The 25,070-nt window shown below is 50.9% G+C and overlaps 8 protein-coding genes across 8 annotated transcripts; 3 read left to right on the forward strand and 5 right to left on the reverse strand.

Moving 5' to 3' along the window:
* Nucleotides 1–526: 526 nt before the first annotated feature.
* N7525_002615 (Sds3 domain-containing protein) lies at nucleotides 527–2,130 on the reverse strand (the record flags this gene model as incomplete). Its single annotated transcript, XM_002559782.2, has 2 exons — nucleotides 527–1,645; nucleotides 1,711–2,130. The coding sequence occupies 2 exons, from the start codon at nucleotides 2,128–2,130 to the stop codon at nucleotides 527–529; spliced, it is 1,539 nt and encodes a 512-aa protein (XP_002559828.2).
* A 908-nt stretch (nucleotides 2,131–3,038) lies between these two features.
* N7525_002616 (uncharacterized protein) lies at nucleotides 3,039–4,883 on the reverse strand (the record flags this gene model as incomplete). Its single annotated transcript, XM_002559781.2, has 2 exons — nucleotides 3,039–4,090; nucleotides 4,142–4,883. The coding sequence occupies 2 exons, from the start codon at nucleotides 4,881–4,883 to the stop codon at nucleotides 3,039–3,041; spliced, it is 1,794 nt and encodes a 597-aa protein (XP_002559827.1).
* Nucleotides 4,884–6,823: 1,940 nt separating this feature from the next.
* On the reverse strand, nucleotides 6,824–7,681 carry N7525_002617 (uncharacterized protein; the record flags this gene model as incomplete). The annotated part of the gene is made up of 1 exon (XM_002559780.1): nucleotides 6,824–7,681. The coding sequence occupies one exon, from the start codon at nucleotides 7,679–7,681 to the stop codon at nucleotides 6,824–6,826; it is 858 nt and encodes a 285-aa protein (XP_002559826.1).
* Nucleotides 7,682–9,475: 1,794 nt separating this feature from the next.
* Nucleotides 9,476–10,979, forward strand: gel6 (putative 1,3-beta-glucanosyltransferase; the record flags this gene model as incomplete). The annotated part of the gene is made up of 4 exons (XM_002559779.1): nucleotides 9,476–9,611; nucleotides 9,657–9,818; nucleotides 9,873–9,922; nucleotides 9,978–10,979. The coding sequence occupies 4 exons, from the start codon at nucleotides 9,476–9,478 to the stop codon at nucleotides 10,977–10,979; spliced, it is 1,350 nt and encodes a 449-aa protein (XP_002559825.1).
* A 266-nt stretch (nucleotides 10,980–11,245) lies between these two features.
* Nucleotides 11,246–13,468, reverse strand: N7525_002619 (protein kinase domain-containing protein; the record flags this gene model as incomplete). The annotated part of the gene is made up of 1 exon (XM_002559778.1): nucleotides 11,246–13,468. The coding sequence occupies one exon, from the start codon at nucleotides 13,466–13,468 to the stop codon at nucleotides 11,246–11,248; it is 2,223 nt and encodes a 740-aa protein (XP_002559824.1).
* Nucleotides 13,469–14,966: 1,498 nt separating this feature from the next.
* N7525_002620 (ADP-glyceromanno-heptose 6-epimerase) lies at nucleotides 14,967–15,932 on the forward strand (the record flags this gene model as incomplete). The annotated part of the gene is made up of 1 exon (XM_002559777.1): nucleotides 14,967–15,932. The coding sequence occupies one exon, from the start codon at nucleotides 14,967–14,969 to the stop codon at nucleotides 15,930–15,932; it is 966 nt and encodes a 321-aa protein (XP_002559823.1).
* Nucleotides 15,933–16,805: 873 nt separating this feature from the next.
* On the reverse strand, nucleotides 16,806–20,345 carry N7525_002621 (extracellular serine-threonine rich protein; the record flags this gene model as incomplete). The annotated part of the gene is made up of 3 exons (XM_002559776.2): nucleotides 16,806–19,988; nucleotides 20,040–20,222; nucleotides 20,283–20,345. The coding sequence occupies 3 exons, from the start codon at nucleotides 20,343–20,345 to the stop codon at nucleotides 16,806–16,808; spliced, it is 3,429 nt and encodes a 1,142-aa protein (XP_002559822.2).
* Nucleotides 20,346–22,968: 2,623 nt separating this feature from the next.
* N7525_002622 (uncharacterized protein) lies at nucleotides 22,969–24,945 on the forward strand (the record flags this gene model as incomplete). The annotated part of the gene is made up of 1 exon (XM_002559775.2): nucleotides 22,969–24,945. The coding sequence occupies one exon, from the start codon at nucleotides 22,969–22,971 to the stop codon at nucleotides 24,943–24,945; it is 1,977 nt and encodes a 658-aa protein (XP_002559821.1).
* Between the last annotated feature and the right edge of the window lie 125 nt (nucleotides 24,946–25,070).

The raw sequence follows: 25,070 nt of genomic DNA on the forward strand, positions 1-25,070 counted from the left end.
TTGAGGGTGAGGTCTGGCGTAGTTGAATGGGAATGGAAGGCTAGGGTTTGCGATGGTTAGGCCTCTGGGGATGTAGGCTAGTGAGGTTTGTAGACGGTGGGATAGGATCATCCTCTCGAATGGCATTGGGTTGTAATATTGACCAGATATCCCGCTGACCAGGTAGACGGAGATCCGCGGCCCAAAGCTATGATATATAGATTAATATCACTTCGAACCCAATTTACAGAGACTGAAGAACAAGGTATCCATGTAAATTATACTACCCAACATAGGGGCAAGCATAAACCTGAGAAACAAAGTACTATGTGTGTCCCAACAACGCCAGACAGGTCGGGGCGAACATGGTCCGAAAAAAAAAAGATAAACACAGAAAAAGAAAAAGAAATCCCAAACACCTCCGAGGTCCATCCCTCACAACATAGCTAATATGATCAATGATAAAGGGTAATCCGTAACCGCTTCCTGCAGTAAACACCATCCCATCCCATCTTAACGTACATCCGAAACTTCATGTGCATGTCCTTCAGTGATTGCGGGTGCGCTTGCGACTGCGCTCGCGCTCCATGGCCTGCGGCTGGAACATCTCGAAGCCCGGGTTGTGGACGGTAGGAGTCCAGTCGATACCCATGGCGGGCGAGAAATCCGGGTGCAGCTGGCTGAAGACGGCGGGATCGGCCGGATGGCCATCGATCGTCTCTGCGGAAGTAGGAAGAGGTGCAGCCACGAGTTCGACTAAAGATGTGTCGATCCAATTTTGGGGTTTGCTGGCCAGGCGGCTTATGCGGGCGCAGTCGTCGTCGACTTCCTCGTTCATTAGGGAGGTCAATGGCGGCGCGTTGCCGTTGGGTCGTGCGTGGTGGTTGGACAGAACGTGGTAGGGGAGGATAGGGCGGGTGGCTGGCTTATCGGCCAGGTCGGCTAGGGCACTCAGAGCACTGTGCGCAGCGGTGGTGCGGGTAGATCGGGTAGCGTGGAAATTGTGGCTGGCGGTACGCATCATGTCGGCTGCACTTGGGGTGCCGTTATCTTCATGGCCTGTGCCCTCGGGTGTATCTTCGGCATCGGTATTGTTGCCGTTCGTCACCGCGCCGGACCCGTGATCTGGGCGTCTAGACGTAGAAAAGAAGTGAATCGTGGCCAGGTGTGCCTGGTTGGCGTGTGCGGTGAGTTCCTTGTCGGTGAAGAGGGAGTGGATCGAGTAAGAAGGAGCGACCTGCTCCTTTGTGACCTCGGCCTTGTTGCGCTTCGCGGGAGTAGCATCGCCCGCGTCCCGCGCAGGCGATCCATTGTCCTCCTCCGGAGCCTTCCGCTTGCGCTTGTTCAACTCCGACATGAAACCGTTGCCCAGCTCGTCGAGGTCAACGCGGTGACGGGTGTGTCGAGTAGTCTTACGGTTGCTGTGGATACCGCCAGGGCTGGAAGGGTTCGTGATGCTGAACTGGTTGGGGTGGAGGAGAAGGGCATTGGTGTCGGCAATGTCGAGCTGCTCCTTTTCACGCATCAGACGGGCGCGCTTGCCGGAGATGTTCTGGACCAATCGCTCTCGGAGGGTAGAAGACAAGTTACGGAACTCTTCTTGTGCGAAGTAAGTGCGGAAGTCACGGTCCCGCTGTTGTCTTTCCATAACGTTGTTGTAGTTATTCTGTACAAAAAAAAAGCCATTGATTAGGGTCGACTCCTCACAGCTGAGAAAAACAGTAGACTCACCATAGTCGCGGCCAATTCTGCATCTCTCTTCTCCTTAATCTCATTAACATCCTGCACAAACCTGGAATACCAGGATCCAGCGAGGCCAGCCATCTCTTTCGCAAACTTGCTGCCGCCACCAACAGTCTCCTCAATCAACGTGGCAATGCTCTCCGCGGAGTCCGGCAGCGGTCCAATCCCATAAGGATCAGCATTGTTGATCAGAGTCATATCGCACTGAAGTGCGTGCAACTGCTGACGAAACTGGATGTCCCGATTATTGCTGAACTGAGCCGTCAGTTCCTGGAGCCGCTCCTGGAGCGCGGTGCGCCGCTTGTCGCGTTTCGAGGGTGCACCAGCCCCGCCTCCAGGGCTAAGGGGAGGATTCGGATAGGACATTGTATGTGGCGAGCGTGGGCGAGAAAGGGTGGTAGATTGCATTAAGTTGGTAATCGAGGGAAGATGAGATGAGAGGGGTGGGTCACCGTCGAATATGGACGGCAGAATGTTTGGCCGCCCCGAGGAGAATAGATAGCGAGGTGAATGAGACAATGTGAAAAGAAAATGGAGTTATTGATTCTAATTGAGAGAGTGTGTTAGGAAAAAGAACGATAATGAATTGACATACATCAGTTTCCCGTCTTCTATTGGTGTGCCTTCCAAGGTTGCAATCCGGACCACACCTATCGCAAGCTTTATACGTTGGGACAGATGGCCTTCACTTGTATACATTGATCGCAGCTGTTTAAACCATAGATCATACAAACAGTTAATCAAGTGGAAGAAATCATAACAATTACTCTTAGCATATACATACTATAGCATGAATAGCTCATTTCCTACAATAGAAGGCATAGGACAATGGTGGTAAAGAAGTGCTCACACTATGTCGCGGTGATGCCTAACGGGAGCCTGACGAGGCCTAGCACGACCACATATACTTAGATGTACTCCAGGCACATCCTAGATTACAGAAAAAGAAAAGATATTGTTAATAGCAGATATATTCCCACAAAATCGTGTATATCTATATCCATCATAAAAAAAAATAAAGTCCAAAAAGTTCATAAAACCCGAATCGCCAACAACAACCGGGGTATTCATAGTTCATTCAAAATGGTCGCAGCGGGAAACCCCCAAACGAGTCATGCAAAGTGTGAAAAAAAATTATTCACACCGGAAAATCGAAATCCAACACCGGGGACACCTCCTGGGTCCCATGTCATCTTTTGTGAAGGCCGTTTGTTAAATATGATATTGCGGAAGAAGGGGTGGAAGAATGAAAAGGGATGAGGGACGAGGGATTCGAGGAACAGGGAGAAAGAGTGATCTTGCAATTCTGCGACGATCTAATTCGTTCGCCGAATCACGAAAACACCAAGCTCAATACCATCGCGAGGCTCATTGTCCTCGCAATAGCGCCGCTTGCGGATGCCATCGCAGATCTCACTCAGGAGCCCGGATGATGTGACTTCCTTGTTTCCCATCATGCCGGAGAATCCAGAGCCCGTGTTCTTAGATGAACGGCGGCCGTTTTGCCAGTACAGACTGAGGACTTCCTTCATGCGGGGTTTCTCCTGGTGGATGAACCATTCGGCCCAGAGGCTGCGGTCGAGGTGGGTCTCTCCACGACCCGCATCGGCCACGTGGAATCGAGAGGAGGAATCGTTATCGCTCAATGATTCACAGAGAGCCGCGATGTTCGCCTTCATGGTGGCAAAGTCATCCATTTGAGAGACGGGCGAGAGCTTGCCGAGGTATCGGCCCACGTCTGCGGACAACTCATTCACCACAACGAGTTGGCGGAGAAGCGGGTCGAGGATGGGGCCCAGATACTGGGATTTGAAGGTTGATGCACCTTTCTTGGTCGGGTACACAAAGAGGAGGGAGCCGCCATTAGGTGACAGCTCGCTCATACGGTCAACGAGGAAGGATGGACGGGTACGACAAAACAAATCACGGTATTCTTGAGCGGAGGTTGGAGGGAGATAGCGCTCGAGGACCGAGATGTGGACACTGCGAGGGGGAACAATGGGCATCGGGGCGTGGGACATTTGCCGTTGGAGTGGTCCACGGTAGTCATGGTAAGCACTCACAACTGCTGCACTGGAGAAAACGGTGGCGTTGAAGTATTCCTCGGCAGCGGTTGGAGAACGAGGGGTGCTGGGGGGAGAGTGGGGCAGATTCGAAAGACTGAATTGCTCCGGTACTGCGTGGGTAACATTGATATAGGGTGATTGACCAGGTTGCAAGTGGTTGTGGACAGCCTGTACAATGGAGGAAAAGACACTGTCGGTCTTCAGCCCTGATACTGCCTGATCAGATGTCCTGGGATATGGAAGAGTCTGGGAAACGATTTTCACGGCCTCGCCTCGTGTCTTGCATAGCGCAAGTGATGAAGCTGGAAGATGTCAGTGATCGGCCTTGAAGCGCAGATGTACGGGTGGCTTACCAGTCAAATCGATGCCATGATCCAGCCATGAGCCAATATCCTGCTGGCAGTCCATATCATCGTGGGGCCCAGGGCTGCCTCCAGAGCTGGAGGACCTATGAGAAAGCCCATCCGATGGACTGCTGAGTGTATCCGAAGCACCGGTCGCGGAGGAGTTGTCCACACTAGGGGTCTCGTCCATCATAGCCATGGATCCCGTGTGGGAGTGTGTGTCGAACAACATCATCTCGGACTTGGGGTTCCACGCAACGTGGATCTCGTCCTCTGGCGGCGTGGGGGGTAATGTGGCGGGGTATTCGGATTGATAGTGAGAATTCCAAGATGGGGAAGCAGCCAAAGGCCTCGGCCCGCGAGACACAGTGGTTGAAAGACGAAGGCGAGAGTCGACCGACCGAGTGCGAGACTCCACACGGTAGGGCGAACCAGGCGAACTAGGTGAGGTACGTTGGTCCCAGGATGGGAAGTTCACGGCAACGCTGCTCTTGGAGAGAAAGCGAGATACCGGTGACGGTCTTGTTCGAAGAGATCCTTGTGAAGCTCGTCGGCGAATCCTGGAGGGGTTGGAAGTTTCCTGTGTATCTGAATCCTGGGGGAGATGTGCTCTGGTGTCGAGATTCACTGTTGGTGGGACATGCATGGTGTGATCGTCAGGAGTGGAAGTGACGGGCCAGTACTGTCCATTGCATGAGGATGTCATCCAGTCTGCGCTATCTAACGGACGGAAGGAGATGGCAGCCGTCATGAATCATCCGTCGGCCGATGGTAGATGATCGAAAGATGACCAAAAGATGATGACCGGGTCCAAGGTAGGAATTTGGAGGGGGATTTGGAGGTTGGATGCTATAATGAGTTGATGTTAAAGAAAGGAGTTAAAGAGAGGAAATGATTGAATATTTGGGGAGGAGGGAAAAGGTAGAAGAGAAGAGAAGAAGAAGAAGAAGAAGCAAAAGAGGGCGTGAATCGAATGGAAATTGACGGGAAGAGAAGGGTGGGTATTAGGTACTTGACGGTAGTATGGGCTAATAGGCACTAGACCATGTACTGGGTACTAACTGGGGCAAGGGTTGGGGCCAGACTCTTCAGGTCGGGACAAGTCTAGACCTTCCAAGTCATGGAGTCATCGGTTTCCACTTTACTTTTCTTCTTTTTTCCCTTTTTTTTTTCTTTTGCTGTAAGGGATAGATAGATAGATAGATATATATCTATGTATATCATTTATATGGGATATTTTATTTCATAAATCTGCTAGAATTAATTCATACAGGGTGATATAGCCTATAACAAAAATCCATTGAAATGTATAAAAATGTTGCCAGTCTAGAGCGACCGATGGGCCGAAAGCCTTGGCTCCACGGTGACGATCATCGGGTTGTGCAAAGTTGAGACCAGAATACACTCTAAAACAATGTATCTGAATATAATCCAAATCTATCTGAAGATACTTAAATGAAGTCTTCATTACCCGAACCAGACTCGAGCATACTATTATGCTTTTATCATATTCCCCCTAATGCGGCCTAAGTCTTCGGTTTCACAAGTCGCCAGTACCACAGAACTCATGTGGACCGTGGGCCTGGACGAGGTACTGAGTACTTTCAAGTGAAGTGTACGCATACGAATGTCGTCTCCGTTTCCGGTGTGAGAGGGAGAGGGGTTGGGCATTGGCATATACTTACATGTATCTGCCAACGCATAGCACATATAGGCTACAATATATATAGTTATACATATGTCCTGTAGGTCGAATGAAGCATATATATACTCGGTCTAAGATCTATGCAATGTCTAGTTCGCAGCAAGTTCGCATTCCGAAGACCCTGGAATCTTAGAATCCTGGAATCTGAGTGGCACTCTGACAGGCGACCCCATATTCAGATCCAGCCCGATCGTCTGAGGGACGTTGGGACCGTTTTAATTTCCACCGTGCGCCTCAGATCTGGTTCACTTCCCTGTTCCCATCTCCGGCTTACTCCACCGTCTCACGTAGAGTGTATTGCCACCACATTAGATTAAATTTTGAGTGCCATATCTGCTGTACTCCATATGATCATATGAAGCAATTTAAGACTGGATTTCACGTGGGGTTACTTTTATGGTTAATATACCCAACCTTGGAAAAGTCTGTCAAATAGGAGAGTACGCGTCAACCGATATTAATACACTTGCATTATTTGATAGTAAGTCTGGTATATCTAGGATAAAAAAAAGTAAATTATGATTAGAATTATACTATCATGCTATCACTATAACCCGACATGATCAACAAATCACATCATTCTCGGCCATATAGACCGACGCATTGGAATATCTCCATCGACCCGAGACGGTGGGATACTTCGATCATCCACGGTTCTAGATCGATTGCATCATGACGGCGGACTCCAGATCCGCGGAGACCCTTGCATATCGAGAAACTGGTCTCGGTCGCGTGGGACGCTAAGGGGCAAGTGCCATGTGTTCTGACGTGAGAATCGGGGAATTGATATCCGCGAAAATCCCGATAGGGTCTCTGTACAACGTAGATTCGCAAGGTCCGTAGATACTTTTCTTGAATCACGAGTAGTTCAATCCGCAAAAGGCTGATTCGGGAAAATGCGCCCGGGCGTGTGTAAAATTAACCGGTTGGTTGGAAAGGAGGAAAATGCATGGCGGGAGTCACCGCCATAGCCCAACATCGCTCCCTCACGAAGTCAACGACCGGCGACGAGACTGAGTCGCAGTGGTGCAGCCGGCCAGCGGCTGTCTAACAGTCTGCGAGCAATTCCACAAAACCGAGGAGCGGTATCTTTGCTCCTCCCGCGTCAGGCGAACCTGTTTCCGCGCAAAACTAGAAGGCTTCAGGGGGATTGTGCAGGAGGCAGAGCGACTGCCGTAGACAGGCATTGGGGTCTTGGCGAGCGACGGGGTAGCCCGAGCAGGGTTATCGAGGGTCGCGCTAAGTTCGTAGCACTGACGGACGAGCTCCTGCACGCCCTCAGTCAGACGAGTGGCGCGCTCCTCGATATCTGGCCAGAAGGCATCGCCCCAGAAGGGGTCTTCGCAGACGGCTGTCTCGAGAGCGTTCAGCCAGCATTGGAAGCCAGAGCGAGCGCCTGCGAGTTGCGAGGCGACAGTGACGAATCGGATTGTCGGCTCCGAGTGCAGCACATGCTGAACGATGCAAGCAGGGCAGCGGGCTGTAAGGTACCAGTCGTGTTCTTCGGTGAGGATGCAGTTCAACCAGGCGAAGGCGCTGCGGGCTTCACCGCGGAATGCGCGTTCGGGTTCAGCGCCTTTCTGGCTCGGGAGGGTGCGGGCTGCGATGCGCTCGGCTTGGTGGTTGATTAGGAAGAGGGGGACGAGGAGGGTGTGAATGATATCGCGGTGGAGGCGGTAGGTTTCTTGTTCGGTGGAGGTGCAGGAGTGTCGGTGGCCTGCGCAGAAACTTGGTCGCTCCATGCCGCATTCCTGGCGGCGGAGTTGTTCGCGCATTACCCGGAAGGCTTCATTGCGCTCTAGCTCGACTTGTTCGTGTCGGGAGATGTGGAATGGGGAGGCCATTATGGATGTATGTATATCGGGTAATTTTCTGGATCATCGGATATGATATAGGATTATAGAACCATGTCGCGAAATCAAACCAGGTGATAGGATAGGGCTGAGGTGAAATAGTCCAGAGAAATTAATTCAGGGCCGGATGCGTAGATATTATTATAACCCCCCCTTTGCGGAAACGTCATTTCACCCTCCCGTTTTTGGCGACAAGTCCAAGGGCAAGCCCAGTCGATCCTAATGGAGGGACCCCACTAGCTGACGAACACTCTGCGTATGGCGACTATCATTGGTGGACATCTCGGAATGAAGTGGAGGAGTGGAGATTGGAGAAAGTCTGGACTGTCGCACATCCCAAGGGGATGTTTACTCCGTTGTATTCGTTATATTATAGATCTGCTATATACAACGTACCTAGGTAACATAGCAATTACATAAATGTTAAGACGAATGCGACGTTATTTCAACTTTTCTACTTCTTGCGCACTCATCTCTTCAAAATCGAACATACACAAAAACAGACCTTATCTCGCAAGGACCTCGTTCTAGCCCCGTGGCAACCGCCGAAAACCGCCCAGTGGGGTAACGTGGCAGTCTGGAATTTAAAAAGCCTTCCTAAGATCGCGTTGGCGTTACTAGTGATATCCAATCTTAAGATTATATGCATTAGCGGTCCACGAGACTATCGTTTGATGGCTTCCTAGCCTGATCTCTGCCCAACGCATCTCGTGAACAAAGAAGATAACCTTGGAAAGAATTCTTTAATTCCCTACAACATAGAAAGAATTAAAAAATTAAAAATTAAAAATCTACTCCGTAATAATCTGCCGATCGATGAGGTGCCGTGTGCCAGGTTTTGTACGGAGTAGGTAGGATTATCTTTCCCATGTCCAGTTAGAGTGGATATCGGGGTCAAGTCCAGAATAGCAGTGATTGACAGGGTTTAAGATGGGGGAAATACTTGTCCAACATCGTGCCACAGTGATTGTAGTGATATTACGGAGTAGTGCTGAATAGTTTTTTATATCATAAAACATGTCTCAAGCCTCCCAAGGTTATAGTAAGTATTTGGTAGTATTTATAGTATAGGGGCAAGAGTGGTGTGGAACTCGGTAGATGCCGGGTTAGGGGGCAATATGGGCAACATGGGCATTGGATTGACTTTGCAGACTTTGCAAGTTAATTTTAATATTTTACTGGGGACTGCACATCTTCTACCTACTTGAGTATCTATATCTGTACGAAGTAGTCTAGATTTCTAGATTTACTCTATGTTGTAGATTTATCTTGGATGTTGTACTTGTGCGATATCTGCATGTGATGGACTAGGGCTGGGCCCCAACGGCTATAGGGGTAATACTCCGTACAAATATATATACAGATAACATTTGAACTCGCCCAGTTGTACTCCGTACCTTGATTGTACTCCAGTGGTATATGTTGTGTACTCTCCCTTATTGTATACCTTGAATGTTACCAAGGTAAACAAAATACTGGAATGTCCCAAATTGGCCCAGGAATGAAACGCAGTCGAGAACACCCTGCAGATAATTTAGTACAGTCCCAAATCAAGGAACTGAGCTCTTTCTATGTTCCAGCTCTATTTCCCTTTTTCCCCTTCTTTCCTTACTGTTGGAATTATCTAGGTACTCCGTAGAAGTTCTTAGTTTGCACCTGCCCTGATTCCTTCGTTGTCCGGGCAAGAGCGCCAAACACATAATCGAGAGAGCCTTTTCTTCTCTTCTCTACAAGTCGCTATTTCATCACATCGTCTATTTCACTGTTACTCCCACAGAATTAATCATGTTATCATCCCTGGCATTTTCGCTACCGTTGCTACTTGCTGGCTTACAGGCCACCGCAGTGGGGGCAAGCCCATCCGTTTCGGCTGTCGGCTCCAAGTTCTTCTACGAGAATGGAACCCAGTTCTACGTCAAGGGTACCTAGAAATCCTACACTGTAGGTACCTGACTGACTTGGATAGGCATTGCTTATCAGCTCACCCCAAGTGACCCGCTTATCGACACTGCCCAATGCAAGCGGGATATCGCCCGGATGTCCGAGCTGGGCACCAACGCGATCCGTGTGTACCACGTGGATCCCCATGCTGATCACAAGGGTTGTATGTCGGCACTGGCCGATGCTGGTACGGTTGATTCTTACTCCTATGGGTAATGGTTTTTACTGACACATTGTCTAGGAATCCATTTGTTCGTCGATTTGGACACGTTCAATACCCAGATAGAACAGGTAGGTCCACTTTCGAAGGTTCTCCTTCTGTGGGTCATCTACTGACGATCTACAGACCGAGCCACACTGGAATCAGACCCAGTTTGATCACTTCAAGGAGGTGCTCGACGAATTTCAAAAGTTCGACAATACTGCCGGCGTCTTCGTCGGAAATGAGGTACTCACCACGGCCAATGGCTCGGCTGCTGCCCCTTACGTCTTGGCGGCTGCCCGCGACATCAAGGCCTACCGTGATCAGAAGGGTTATCGCGAGATCCCCGTGGGTTACTCCGCAGCCGATATTGCCGATCTGAGACCTATGCTGCAGAACTATATGGCCTGTTCCAAGAATGCATCCGAGCGCTTGGACTTTTACTCGCTGAATGCCTACGAATGGTGCGGTGCGTCCAGCTATACACAGTCTGGATACAATATTCTGCAGAAGAACGCAACTGATTACCCTATCCCTATCTTCTTCTCCGAGACTGGCTGCAACACCCCGTCGCCGCGCACTTTTGAGGACCAGGCTGCCATCTTTGGTGACAACATGTCCGACACTTGGTCTGGATCCATGGTCTACGAGTGGATTGAAGAGACCAATGACTATGGGTTGATTAGCTATGGGCCTTCTGTGGATGCTGCGACTGCGACCGCGAGTAGCATCGAGGACGGCTTCACCCGCAAGGGCACCCCGACGCCCGTGTTGCCTGATTTCAACAACCTCAAGTCTCAATGGGCTACTCTGCACCCAACCGGAGTTGCCCTTTCCGCCTACAAGAAGAGTGCATCTAGCCTCGCCGCCATCGAGTGCCCTGCCTCGACCTCTGGTGGATGGGCAATTGACCCAAGCTCCCCGCTTCCTACCTTGGGACAGACCTTTAAGCAGGGAACTGATTCCACAGCAACCGGTAAGAACGACAAGGCCAGTAAGGTTACTGCAAACGGAGCTCCTTCTGCATCGGCAACGAAGGAAGGTGGTGCTTACGCTGTGACTGTCAGCTCGCCAGCTACCGAGCGCTTGCTCGCGGGATCTTTACTGCTGTCTAGCCTGCTGGGTGTCGTTGCGATCTGGCTTTGATTTTGTTTTGTTCTTACCCGTCTATTGACGATTGCGGCTCAAGCCATTCATTGTATTGATAGCATCACGAATTTGGGATAGACGAGCTCGGCCAAGCGATTGCATGATATATTGGAGTTGGCGTGCTTGTTTGCATACAGGTGATGTTATCCCAGATCTGTCTTTCACGAAGCATGAAGTGTACACAAGAAATGAATTATTAGTCTGAATTATGTACCTAGGCCGGTCATTGGTCCATGAAGGCATTATCATTATCGTACATCTCCCTAATTATTAAACGACAGACCTTCTATCCCAGTAATGTCCATGTCCAAATCTGGCAGATACAGCTGAGGCAAGACCTGCTCCACCTGTCTGTCAGGCTCTTCGACCTCCGAAACATTCTCTTCCTCCTCGATATCAACATCAACACGATCTCCATCCTCAACATTACTCTCACTCCCACTCCCACTCCCAGCATCCCCAAACCCAAAATCAATCTCCGAAACCGACCCCGACTCAGAAACCCCCAACGGAGCAGAACCAACAGAAACAGCACTCCCAACCTCCACCCTATTCCCCTTCTCACGCCCATCCCGTTTCTCCTTACCACAATGCAAAGCCCCAATCCCATCCCCATCCCCTTTCCCACCTCTAGTAATAGCATCCGCAAACCCCCTCCTAACCCGCTTAGCAAGCGGCCTCTTCCGACCCTCAAAATCAAGCATAGCACGCACAACAATCAACATGCGCGGCACAGCCCAGAAAGCCCGATCAGAACATCGATCCCGCCGACACCGTTTCAATGCATCGCCCTCTAACAATGCAATCCATGACTGCACTTGCACGGCATTCCGCGCTAGATGAAAGGATGCATCTGCTATTCCGCCGCCGCGGCCGGCGAAGCGGTTGCGCGCGCTGCGGTGCGCGCTGAATGATGTCAGGCTTCGTTTGTGGAGGACTGTCAAGATGTCGAGGGTTGCTGCTGCGAGGGAGAATATATCTGCTGGGGTGTTTGGGTTTACTTGGGATTGGGGTCTGGTGGGGGGTTGTGTTAGGGACTGGGTGGATTTGGAGTGGTGGAGGGTGGATGGAGGGGTTGGGGATGCTACGGTTGGTGTGGTTGGCGTGTTTGAGGAGGATGTGGAGGATGAGGTTATTGATGGGGTTGGGAGGGTATTCTTTGTTTTGCGGGACAAGAAAGAGGAGATGCGGTGTTTTCTTGGTTGGGGTGATGTTGCTGTTGCGTCTGTGTGGGTTGAAGAGGCTGCTGAGGATTCGGAGGATGAAGATGATGATGAAAGGGCGAAGGAGAAACGCGATGGTGAGCCTGGTAAGCCTATGCGGACGACTGTTCTTTTCGAGCCGACTGAGTCTGGCCTTATGTGGTCTGGAGAAGCAGGTGGGATTTCGTTTTCGTTCAATGGCGCTAGAGCTAGTCGGGTTGGTCGTTGTCTGCGCTTTGTACGACCTCCCGAGGGAAGTAGTGTCTGTGCGGATTGTGGGTTTTGCTGGACGGCTGGAGCTGTGGGACGAGTCCAGCGCTCTGGTGCGGAGTAATTGTATGCCTCGAGGTCGTTGACATGTGGTGGGGCTAGGAGGGAGTCGAGTGCTTGGAACTGACCGAGGCAGATATGAAAGTTTGCATCGACGAATATGTTGGATGGGCGGATTGCGCCGTGGGAGTGGCCGCGTGCGTGCAGCCAGGAGACTGCGGACGCAAGGCAGTGGGGCCAGGTGATCAAGATCTGGCGGCGTTGTTCTTTGTCTAGCCGTTTGAAGGACATCGGCTCATCTGTGAGGAAGCTGTGTAGATTTCGATCTGCCGTGGCGCCGGTAAAGAGCACCGAGACACTGTCGTCTTTCAGATATGAAGCGTAAACAGAGACGATGTGCTCATGCGACAGACTTTTCAGGTTGCGGATCTCAGCGAGAACCTCGTCGGCCGAAAAGAAATATGGCGCGCCGCCGACTTGCACTTGGGTGCGCATGTAAACTCGACAGACCGAGCCAGCGAGGACGACCCTATCTACCGTATCATCACGTCCGTGTGTCCCACTGCTGGTGTTGGTGCGTACCGCCTCGACAGGAACGCCCTCGTTCTCGGTATAGACGACATGTTCTCCTTCCGCTATACCACGGACCAGGAAGCGCCATTGCGCATGAAAGAAACTCGCCTCGAGGGCGAGATCTTCCCCATACGGGGACAAGTGTAGTAAATCAACGCTATGTTCAGCGACAGGTAAATCGTCGTCGTCGCACGATTCGTCGACTAGCGCAAAGATACGATCGGGAATGCCTATAGCGTCGAGGATCATAAAGACACGGCCGGCCTTGGTGAGGATCCATTCCATGTAGGTCTCGCTGGTCAAGCCTTCGCCCCAGTCCGGTAATTCGAAGAGGCGCGGGATATTCTCTGGTCGCAGACGACTGACGATATACTTTGCGTTGAGGGTGGATTTGATGCGCTCCTCGGGCCACCATAATGAGGTGTGTTCATACTGAGACATCCTGACATGACCTGCACAAAACGTTGCAGATCAATATAACTGGGAGAACAGAGTTTTAATATAGTGAACCGTGTCACTCTGGACAATACGGCTGTTAAAGCCCATGTTTCCACCTCAACGGTAGAAAGCCGAGGGAATAATGGACGGCTACTGGTGGGGAGCTTATCTCGACCGCAAGGAGATGGAGAATGTTCAATAGCCCAGAAGATCAGATGAGTAGTGCGAGTTTAGAGTTGGCCATCTGTATACAAACGAAATATTTAGGGGATCTCCATGGCACTTTCGACGTATCTCGTTACAAGTAGAAATGTCTTCAACCCATGCTCAGCCAATCTAGGGCTACAGCCTTATCTTTAGGGGAGATAAGAGATGTCAACTGTCATATGCACTTGGATGCATCTATTGTACTTTATTCGATTTCGGGCAAATGCGGTAAAATAGCAAGGAGGTTCAATAATTGTATTCCCCTCAGGGGGGCATGATTGATGCATATGCACTCCGGATGTACTCCGTACTCCGTATCCGTTGCATCCGTCAGATCATGGCGGAGATCCATTTTCTCCGTATACCTATCATCAGCATTGCAGTAACCCCCTGTACGGAGTAGGTGGGCACTGCTGGATAATGGCATTGACGCCGTTGGAGATAGCCCACCTACTCCGTACGTGCACGACCCCCGTCAGCCTCCACCGTTTCTCGCCCCCACAATCCCATTTTTGTATCCAGACTATCGGGAAGGATCACTTGGATCAACCATTGAGCGGGGTACTATCGTTGATGACCTCGGGAGAGGATGAAGACGACGTAATCAATACCGGCTAGCGTGGTGATAACTGCACGAGCTGGGTTTTATGAATGATAGGTCGGAGCTGCGCCGATCGGCGAGACTTGGCCTGCTGATGACGGTGGACATGCCGCGGAGATTGAACCACTCGTTTTCGAACATAGATAGCCCCGTGTCATTGGGGCTAGGATTCGCCATCGTTCTTTCCTTTACTGGGCAATGGAAATGAGAGACTTGGCAGCAGACAGTGCCGTAGATGCATTGGCCACAATGGTATTGTCGGCATCGGCATTCTAGAGGCCGGTACATCGGTGGATGCCGTGTTTATATCCAAGATAGTGCAATTCCAGCCCGAGGAAACCATAGGTGATATCTTTCGCGTCGATGTCAAACAAAGCCTTTAACGTACCTGAACAAGCCAATATGGCGGAAAGGTACTTACCAAGGTCATGTTATAGCAACAAGGTCAAGTCAGGTTGAAATACCAAAACTAGACCTTGGGTTTTTATGAATAAACTCGAAATCTATGTAGGGATAAGTGAAGTACAACTTCCACGAGAGTGAAAGCACAAAAACCAATGTTCCTTTGGCAAACATCCTCGGATGTTCTGTTTTCTTCCCTCGCTCCTGCCAGTTTAAGCCATCGACATTTCCCTCAACTTCACCTCCTCCCCCTGATTATCACCTTTTCCATCCATGTCAAGCCTCCCCAACATGATTGTTGTCACCGGTGGTGCTGACTTTGTCGGCTCAAACATCGTCAAGGAGCTGAACCTGCGTGGCGTGACAAATGTGGTGGTGGTCGACGACATGACAGATGGTTCCAAGTTCCGTAACCTCGTCAACTGCAAAGTGGCCGATTACATCGACGCGACTGCATTCCGTGAAGCGATTCGGACCAATACCTTCCCCCATCGTCCCCGCGTCATTTTCCACTATGGCTCAAGTTCCTCAATCACCGAAACCAACGGCAAGAAAATGCTCGACGCCAACTTCACCTACTCCAAGGAGCTTTTCCACTGGTGCAAGGACAAGGGAGTTCGCTTCATCTACGCCTCATCTGCTGCCGTCTACGGAAACAACACTGCCTTCGCCGAGGGGGATTTCCAAGAGGCCCCTCTGAACGTCTACGGATACTCGAAGATGCTGTTTGACCAGTATGTCGTCAAAAACACCGACATCCGCTCCCCGCAAGTCGCGGGTCTCCGTCTATTCAACGTCTATGGACCCGGTGAACAGCACCGGGATTCAGTTCCCAGCACCGTCTACCAATTCTACGAGAAACGGAAATCGTTCAAAGCCATTGAGCTCTTTGCAGAATACGCCGGAGTCGAAGCTGGACAGCAGAAGCGCGACTTTGTCCACGTTCAGGACGTCGCCCGTCTGAACTGCTGGTTCCTCGACCACCCGGAGATCAGCGGTATTTACAATGTCGGTACCGGTGTTGCTAGCAGTTTCCACGAAGTCGCCACGGAAGTCGCCAGCCACTTCGGCAACACCGACGGTTACATCAAGTTCATTCCCTTCCCAGCTGAACTGAAAGGCAAATACCAGAGCTACACCTGTGCTGATATCTCGAAGCTCCGCCGGGCTGGCTCTGTGCTGCGATTCCGCGGAATCAAGGAAGGGATCAAGGATTACATGGAATGGCTTGACAGTCCTGAGGGTTTGGCCTGGTAATTGGGCCAAACGTGGTGATGCATGGCACTCAAGGTGCCTTTGAGGGCTCGGCCTTCCATCCTGTGACAGACTTTATCCTTCGAACCGATATGGGGGCGTCATTTGTTCCTGTTTACAGAGATCTCTTAGTATTTGGGTACGCCGAATATACTTATGAAACATCACACAAGGAGTCAAGACGAGCAAAGGGGAAACCCATCGAAAGTTGCCCAAAGAGGGAATGACGAAAAAAAGAAATGATGAACATTTTGTGTTGCCTGAATTGAGCGAGATCTGTTAAACCATGTCGAACTGCCCTCCACCTCGAGATCGACTAGGTAGCCAGAATGTCCATAGACAATGGAACTGAGATTTTCAAATATGGCCTTCTATAATAATCGAGTGCTCAGGCGCGTAGTCTGTAATATCCTCTATTGTACCTCGGCGTCTCTCTGAAGTAAAGCAACACACCTAGTAGGAATACAAAAGGAAAAGGTCAATGTCTATAAATGCAAATTTGGCTATGTCGAAATGGCAGAGGGCTAAAGTCTGTCGATGAGTCGTTCAATGCGCAGTAGATTTCGATGATGTAGTCAGACTCTAGTAAGGTCGAAGAAAACTACTTACGTAGAGCGGAGGATAACTAAATCGAAGATTCTTAAGAAGCAAACGAGGTCTATCGCATTCAATTAGGGAGTGAATTAATAAAATACAAAGAAGCCCCCTAAGACCAACGATCTGAGTCAATTCCAGTTCTCAGAACCAGGACGAACCACCCCAGGGCCGCGAAGACAAGTAAGAACACGAAATCAATCCGCACTGTGCATATTGTAATGGCAATAGAAAAGGAAAATGAAAATGACGAGGTAGTCATGCGTTAATCCGAAACCGAATCTACATCACCAAGCTCAAAAAGGCAGCGAGAGAAGCCAGCACCAGACTAGAAGCGATGGTCACGCTCGAGGCGGAGTTGAAGATCGGGGATGCGCTAGGCGAGAAACCTCGACTGGGACTCCGACTGGCGTACGGGTATCCGCTTGAAGTCACCCATGTCGCCGATGCGCGTGCGGGAACCACGCCGGTCTGTGATGGGGAAGCGCCGCTGGGACCGGCCGGGACTAGACCGACGGTTGGGACGGCGCCGGCGCTAGAGCCGGTGTTTGTGACGAAGCTGACTTGCGGGACGGTGACGGTGTAGGTGGAGTAGGTGATTGTTGTGCAGGGGAGGGAGGCGGCGGAGGTGATGGGGACGACGGCGCTCGGGGTGACGCTGGCGCCGGCGATGCTGGATGGGGGTGCGGAAGGAGCGACTGTCGGGATCAGGGTGATGGTTGAAGGGATGGCGGTTACGATGCCTGGGTTCTCGGGGACCCAGGTGGCGCAGATGCCGGTGAAGTAGGAGAGGGCGGATTGGATCTCTTCCTTGGAGGCGCCCCAGGCTTGGATGCAGGAGATGACCTTGCTAGTAAATTCGCTGTTGGGGCAGAAGCACGAGGCGTCGCTATTTGATTTACACTTAGGGGCGAGGGCGAGCCAAGTGTTGATGCACTGGGGCACGGTGTTGGGGCAAGGAGCTGAGGGAGCTGGGCTCGATTCTGGGGAAACACCGCTGGGGACTGTTGCAGTGCTGCTAGCTGTAGACTGAGAAGGAGTCTCAGTGGTAGTAGCGCACTGGGTACAGATAGTAGAGACGGAGGTGAGGGTCACTGTGGAAACTGTGCTGGATGTGGTCACGAAGGTGGAAGAATCCGAAGTGACGGTGTTGGTCACTGGGCAGGTGGTCTCGGTCACGTAAGTCACAACAGTGGTAGTGGCATCCTCGGGGATAGTGGGCGTAGAGTTGGCACCAGCACTTGAAGAGACGACACTGGTGATAGCTGGGCCGGTAGGAGCAGTGGTGGGGACGACGCCTGTTTCAGAGGGAGCGGGAGTGCTTCCGGCAGCAACAGAGCTGGGAAGGTTGGAAGTGGAGGTCAAGGTAACAGTTGATACCGTGCTGGATGTCGTGACAAAAGTTGACGATCCTTCAGTGACAGTGGCAGTCACCGGACAGGTGGTCTCAGTTACATAAGTTATCACCGTGGCAGTCGAGCCTTGGGGAACTGCAGTTGTGGCATCAACACCCACGCTGGAGGGGACAGTGACATCGGGGCCGCTGGGGAGTGGACCGGAGGCCTCCGCAGATGAAGAAGAGACGGGGCTTGCTCCCTCGGAAGTCCCAGATGGGACCGTGCTCGAAGCCCCGGGGATACCAGATGGTCCAGTGCTAGAAACGACGGTGGTCGAAGCCTCTGGGGTATTTGAGGGGGCGGGAGTGCTCTGGCCAGCAACAGAGGTGGCGGTAATGGAGCACTCATCACAGATAGTAGAGACAGTAGTCATAGTAACAGTTGAAATGGTGCTTGAGGTAGTCACGAAAGTAGAGCTACCAGTGGTAACAGTACTAGTCACCGGGCAAGTGGTCACGGTCTCATAAGTAATGACAGTGGTGGTGGCCTCGCCAGGGGGCGGGGTAGTGCCAACAGGAGACGAGGGGGCGGGAGACGAGGCATCGGAAGTCACGCCAGGAGCTGAGGAGGTTTCAGCCGGCGTGGAAGCAGCTGAGGTGCCACTGGGGGGAGTTGATACAGCCGAGGAGCTAACGGGCAAGACGCCGGTTGAGCTTGGGCCTCCAGGTACGGTGGAGCTAACAGTTGCTGCCGTGGTCTCAGTGACGGGGCACACAGTGGTCGCGATAGGTATAGTCGAAGTCACTACAGTGGTAGAATCTGCTGGACAGCTCACAACCTCAGGGGCGCAGCTGGTTATGGTGACTTCGCTCGTCGTGTACACGGTTGAGGTAGTCATCTGGACTGGAGTGGTAACCAGCGGGGTAGAAGCGGCGGAAGTTCCAGCGGGGTTGCTTGTAGTGAAGGGAACAGATGTGCCACTTGGAGGAGGAACTCCATCAGATGAACTAATAGGAAGAACACTGCTCGGGCTGGGTACGACGGGAATAGATACTGAGCTTGTAACGGCAGCAGTAGTCTCAGCAGTAGTTTCAGTGACGGGACAGACAGTGGTCGAGATAGCAATAGTCGAAGTCACCACAGTGGTCGAATCTGCTGGACAGCTCACAACTTCGGGGGCGCAGCTGGTGATAGTGACCTCGCTGGTAGTGTACACGGTTGAGGTAGTCATCCGGACTGGAGTGGTGATCAGCGGGGTGGAAGCGGCGGAAGATCCAGCAGGGGTCTGGCTCGTAGTGAAGGGAACGGATGATGAAGCCGAGATCGAAGATGTGGAAACGGATGTGCCACTGGGAGGGACACCAGCAGATGAGCTGACAGGTAGAACACTGCTCGGGCTAGGTACATCAGGCACAGATAGCGAGGTTGTAGCGGCAGTAGTAGTCTCAGCAGTAGTCTCAGCAGCAGTCTCAGTGACGGGGCAGACCGTGGTAGAAAGAGCGATAGTTGAAGTCACTACAGTGGTTGAGCCTGATCCAGCAGGGCAATCGGTGACAGTGGGGCCACAGCTTGTGATGGTAAACAAACTGGTGGTAAACACGGTTGATGTAGTCATCCGAAGAGGTGTGCTCATTGCCGTGGTGGCACCTGGAGCCACAGTAGAGCCTGGGACAGAGGCCGAAGGCACAACGATGGGGCTGGAGGCAGCAGACACAGATATCTGTTCATATGGAACTCTGGTAACAGGAGTGGCGGTAAGGACAGGTGCTGTGACGGTTGAACCAGGAGTGCAGTCAAAGCCAACGCTGTAGATGCCGAAACCGCAGCTCTCGTGTTCACTATCATCGGGCAGCTCGAAGTGAACAGTCTTAGCGCCACCACACTGGTCGTTGTTGACGACAGTACCAGCTGAGTTGCAGGAAGCGGTATTCCTGCAAGTCGATCCATCGGGCATGCTGTAGATGATGTGCAATTCGGTATCCTTCTCAGTGGCAACGTGGAAGTTGGTCACTGAAAAGCCGCTCTCATGCGAGTCGCAGGCAAACGATAGAGCGGAAGAACCGGAGCTTTGGGAGCCAGAGATAGAGGAGCTACCCTTGGAGACGGTACCGGAGATACATTTTTGGGTCTATGGCCATGGTCAGTATGTGTAGATGAGAGAGAGCCCTGCGTCACTTACACCACGCTTGCCAAGGCTGGAACCGAAGCCATTGCCGCAAGTGAAACCAGAGAAGGAGAAGCCACCATAGTCGGAGAAAGAGCCAGGAGTGAGGTCAGACCAGCTGAAACCCTTGTTCTGGTAGTCATTACACTTGTTGGGCGATCTACCCGGGCTGGAGTAGAATTTGTCGGAGCCCCAGTACTAAATGTATTCGAGTCAGGGATTTATATCAACAGCGTCAGGGTAGGAGTTGAGTCATACCGCTCCGGTAGCCTGGCCAGAAGCCAGAAGAGAGAAAAACGCAACAGCCGAAGTGACCTTCATAGTGGAAGGAGATCGGCAACGAGTGACGGGGAAGTAGGACGCCAAGGAAAGATAGAATGGAAGGAGAAACAGAAGATGGAAGAGGTATGGATGAAAGAAACGAGAATGGAGTGATATAAAGGTCTGGGCTGGGTAGGCTGCGATATAGAAAGCTAGGCCTCAATGGATATTGCAATATAAGCCACAATGGTACAGGCAGCAAAACAGGCAATTGCTATTAGTATTGCTGGTGGGCGACAATAAAAAAAGGCCTCAATGAAACTCAATCAACACCAAGCGAAAGAGGGTGGGACAAGGAAATACGTATCCCTGAACGAGCGTCTTTAGAGGCGAACCAATATGGTCCAAAAGCAAAAAGGAAATGAAACAATGACCAGACTGAAAGAAGTCCAGGATCTGGGAAGAGTCGCGGTCTTTAAACAATCGTCCAACCCAGGCTATGCGACGAACTTCTGCACACAAAGGGCTTGGCTGCACCTAGCAAGCCCTCTTCTGCTGACCCAGAGCATCCTGGCGTCAAGGACCCTGGTAAGACATTTCGTCAGAGAAAAGCGAACCTCCATCCAATCGGCAGAAATCTCGAGGTACAGATGAAACGGTAGTGGCTGAAAAGAGGGCGAGCTGGGGATCCATCCAAAGCTCGGCGCCCATTAGTACAGGAACGACCTGCAGAAGCTGGAGAAGAGCCAGTCAGGACTTGCAGACTGGGGCCGTTGACCAAGGCGCTTGACGGGATCCAATCGCATTTAGCACCAGTTCATGGGATGTGACTGTGAGATCGACATTTATTGACCAGCCAATGAAGATCGATTAAAAAATAGTGAATGAACATTAGGCGCTTGATCGGCCACGGAAACTTGCAGATGGCCGATATTGAGGGAGTCGTCCAGGGGGAACCACGTGCTTTGACCTGGAGTCTTTCATCTCCGTAGGGCTTTACTAGCTTGAACTTCTCTTTGACTGAAACTCACTACTTTTGAATGTCACAGATTGAAATTAATGCAAATTAATGCAATGCGACCGAGAAAATGAAAAGAACCCTTGGCGTCTCGCCCATTTCCCACTTCCTGCGTGTATATGTGCTTACTATTTGATCTATGATGATCTTTTCCTTCCAAGGTTGTATACAAGCTCTTTCGTGCGTCTTCGAAGCGCCGGGGTCGACGAATCACACAAAGGATATGGTGTACTCCATTTGTTGTGCTTGGGGCCAACGGTGCTTGCGTGTTCAAAATCGACTTTTCCTTTTTTTTTATATTTGTCCCCAGGGGTATCACTTTTGCTAAAATAGCCCAGCGCCAACGAACCTGTCCTTTAGAGCCGAGACTATACTAATGGGTCTAAACAGCTCGAGTCCTCTTCTTGGCTCTGCAATGCCATTACTATGCCATTTCCGATCCAAGTCCGAATAATATCCTAAAGGTCCCTCTCCGTTTTCCTAATGTCTCTGGGGCGTAGAAATGCCGGTATTCCGTATTTCTTTCATATCCGATCGCATTAGTCTTGTCTGATATTATTTCTCTTGAGAAATACAGGTCATATCCATCTCTCGGCGCGTCGGACTGATGGCTTTGTCTGGTTTAAATCAGAGTCAAGGTGAAACGACTAAAAATATCGGCGAATCACATTTTTAGCGCCACACGGTGAATGCTACGCTGTGCTTCCTTGAACTACCGAAGTCTAGACAATGATATTAATTCATAGTCATGAGGCTATAATATTAGTCTATTGGCCTCGATTGCTGGATAAATAATTAATGTTGTGCAAGTGTCACGAAATCACTGCGCCCAGATTGCATTGCAATTCAATGATTTCTTGACCATGCAGTGCCCATCCGATGTCAAGGCTTGTCTGGACATCCTATCTGTGTTTAGCGACTTTGTATTTAGTAAGGGCAACATGATCCCTCAATTTATGCGAAACATGGATAAACGTAGGGCGTCCAATAGCTATTATACCAAGAGGTACTATGTGGATAGCTAGCCAGTTGTAGCATTAGCTACTAGACTATCTCCATATTTGACAGCATAGTGGAACCCGGTGTCAAGTTGACGGTGTTATTACCCTCCCTAGTAATACTCAACTCCACTTGTCGTAACCACTACATTCTTTGGTTGGTGGAACATGATTGTAAGAGTACGGAGTAGACCGGATTCCTCAAAATGTGATGTTGGCTTTTATTCAGAGATTGAACTCTAGACACTCAAAGTCTCTTGTGCTTCTCTTACCTACGCACTTTGTACATATTTTGTACGCATATATTACTTTGGAAGATGGGAAATTATAACTCTCTTCTCCAATTAAGCGTACTGTCTTGGAATATATTATCCTGGTTGACAGATATAAGTTAACCAGCTTGATTTGCCTTGATGAACTGAAGACCGATATAGGAAAATAGGAAAACCCTTGATAAAGCCATGGTAAACCCTTGAATAGCCTGCAATCTAATGAATTGACCACTTAGACCTGTATTTATATCTTGGCTTCCTCGCACATCAAATTGAATACAGAAACATGTATGATGCACCAACTAGCGGTGAACACCACGAGCCTCAAAATGAGCCCCACGATCTAGTCCCACATCGCTCTACCATGACGACCTTCCAAGTTCTATACACCAAACATGGAAGACGCCCTCCGCCCTAGCAAGGAAGCCTTCGAATACACTCTCCGCGCAAGCCATCAGTTATGGTCAACTTATTTCGAAACCAGTGATACCCGTCTTCCGCTGGAGTGTATCGACCTCAAGTCCATTCTTAAAGACACGCCTGCATATCTCGCCGACGGATTAATTGCGTCAGATAAAGCATTCTCATTTGCCTGTGCGAAAACCCGCGGCAATCTCGATATAGAGGGGCAGTTGAGATGGCGGACGTCCAGAGCTGGCGCGGGTTGTATCACCCCACCTAAGGTTATACCGTTGGATCTTCGACTGGGTGTTCTAGAAGCCCGGAAGGTGGAAATCTCTAACGAAGCCCCCCTGTCAAAATGGCCTGGTGTGCGCGGTATCTCTGGCTATGACGAGGGTAACCACATCGCCGTGTTGTTCCTGGCCTGGGCATACATTCTATCGGCGAAATGGGCCGAGTTACTCGATCGCTCCGAGACGCACCAGTGTTCAACGAAGTACTCCGAAACTTGTCAAGACCCAGCGGAGGCAGTTCAGCCGGAGGTGGTGGAGGTTGATTTACCCCCAGATGCAAGCGAAGCTGAGATCGTCTGGTGGAACGCTGTACTCTCTGGAACACCCGCATGGGAGATATCCGTGGAATACCAGTCTGAGAAATTCGTCTCCCCATGGTCCGTTTCATTAGGCGGAGCGATATCAATGCGAGCAAAACAAGGAACGCATCCCCATTTGACAACGTACAACCCTCCGTCATCAACAGCAGCCTTCCAATACCTCCTCCGCTTCTGCAACCACCACCTTATCTACGCACAATGCACAGCCGCGCTATCAGCATCGTTCTTCACGCGCAACTTCTGCGTCCGCAACCCACCGACTCTCCCAATCCTACGACCCGCCAAAAACCCTGAATACCAATCCACCATCAAAAGCCCCCAATCAATCTCAGCCCTGATATCCGAACACGAAAAGCTCCTCCCATACTACATGACGCTAAGCAGCAACATGTGGCACACAACAATGCCAGCAATAAAAAGCCTATTCTTCAACCCAGACATACCATGTAATCTAGTCAGCCCATGGAAGAACCCCGCCTTCGCAATAATAAACCCACTCGTGAAACAAGGCAACATCCCCCACCTCCTCAACGGCCTCTCAGCACGCCAACCGCGCACAGCGAGTCTCTGGCTCGGCGCGGCAATCATGGGCAGGAGTAGCGTGTTCCTGAAACAATGCGAACAGGGGATGATGATGCCTTCACTTCAGTCCGAGGCATGGATGGGGACGCCCACTACGTTCCTGACACAACTACCGCGTATCTACGATAACGACGCTGATTCCGTCCAGCGCGAGGATGAATGTAAGCTGCTTTTCCTTGCGACGCCCACTGATGGGGGCTATAACCATGGGTATCTTACTAGCTGGCCGTGGAAGCCGTTTGGTAGTACCAAGCTCCGTGATGCGGATCTTCTGCTTCGAGAGCATTTGGGCTGCGGATGCCATGCTTTGGAATATGAGGGTTGCGATTGGGAGCTTGAGGATGGGTCGAGGATTGAGGATGCGGGGGTAGGAGCGCGATTCGCCTCGGTGCTGTCAGCTTCCAATTGTGCGTCTGCGTCTGCGTCTGCGCCTGTTTCTATGTATGTCTCTTGTCCGAAACCGGGGGTTACTTCTGCGGATCTTCCCGCTCTGCCTGCGGATTGTGAGTATGATCTGTACTCAGAGGGGCAGTCGGATAATCCCACACGGGGCATATTTTGCTGGCTTCGTTTGGATGGGTTTCCGGCGAATGAAAAGGGGATATATCAACATTCGTGGGTTGAGATGGACTCGGATGAGGAGATCGACGAACATGAGTCTGGTGATTCTACGGCTAATGTTCGAGTTGAAAGGATAGAGTATTGGCTCGGTGGTGTCAATGATATCGAGGCAGTGGTTGAGGTCGAATCTGAAGACTGTCGTGATACTGCGTAGATCGAGATTTTAGATCCATGAATCAAGGAAGGACTTATCAGACTCCAGGTTACGTATCGTAGGCGAAGTCGCCCTCGATGCTCTAGGAAGATATAGCTTCATGGCTTGACGTCCAAGGCAACTGG

Source organism: Penicillium rubens, assembly GCF_028828025.1.
Source record: "Penicillium rubens strain IBT 27055 chromosome Unknown utg000002l_segment0_segment0, whole genome shotgun sequence".
In the NCBI taxonomy this organism is placed as follows: Eukaryota; Fungi; Ascomycota; class Eurotiomycetes; order Eurotiales; family Aspergillaceae; genus Penicillium; species Penicillium rubens.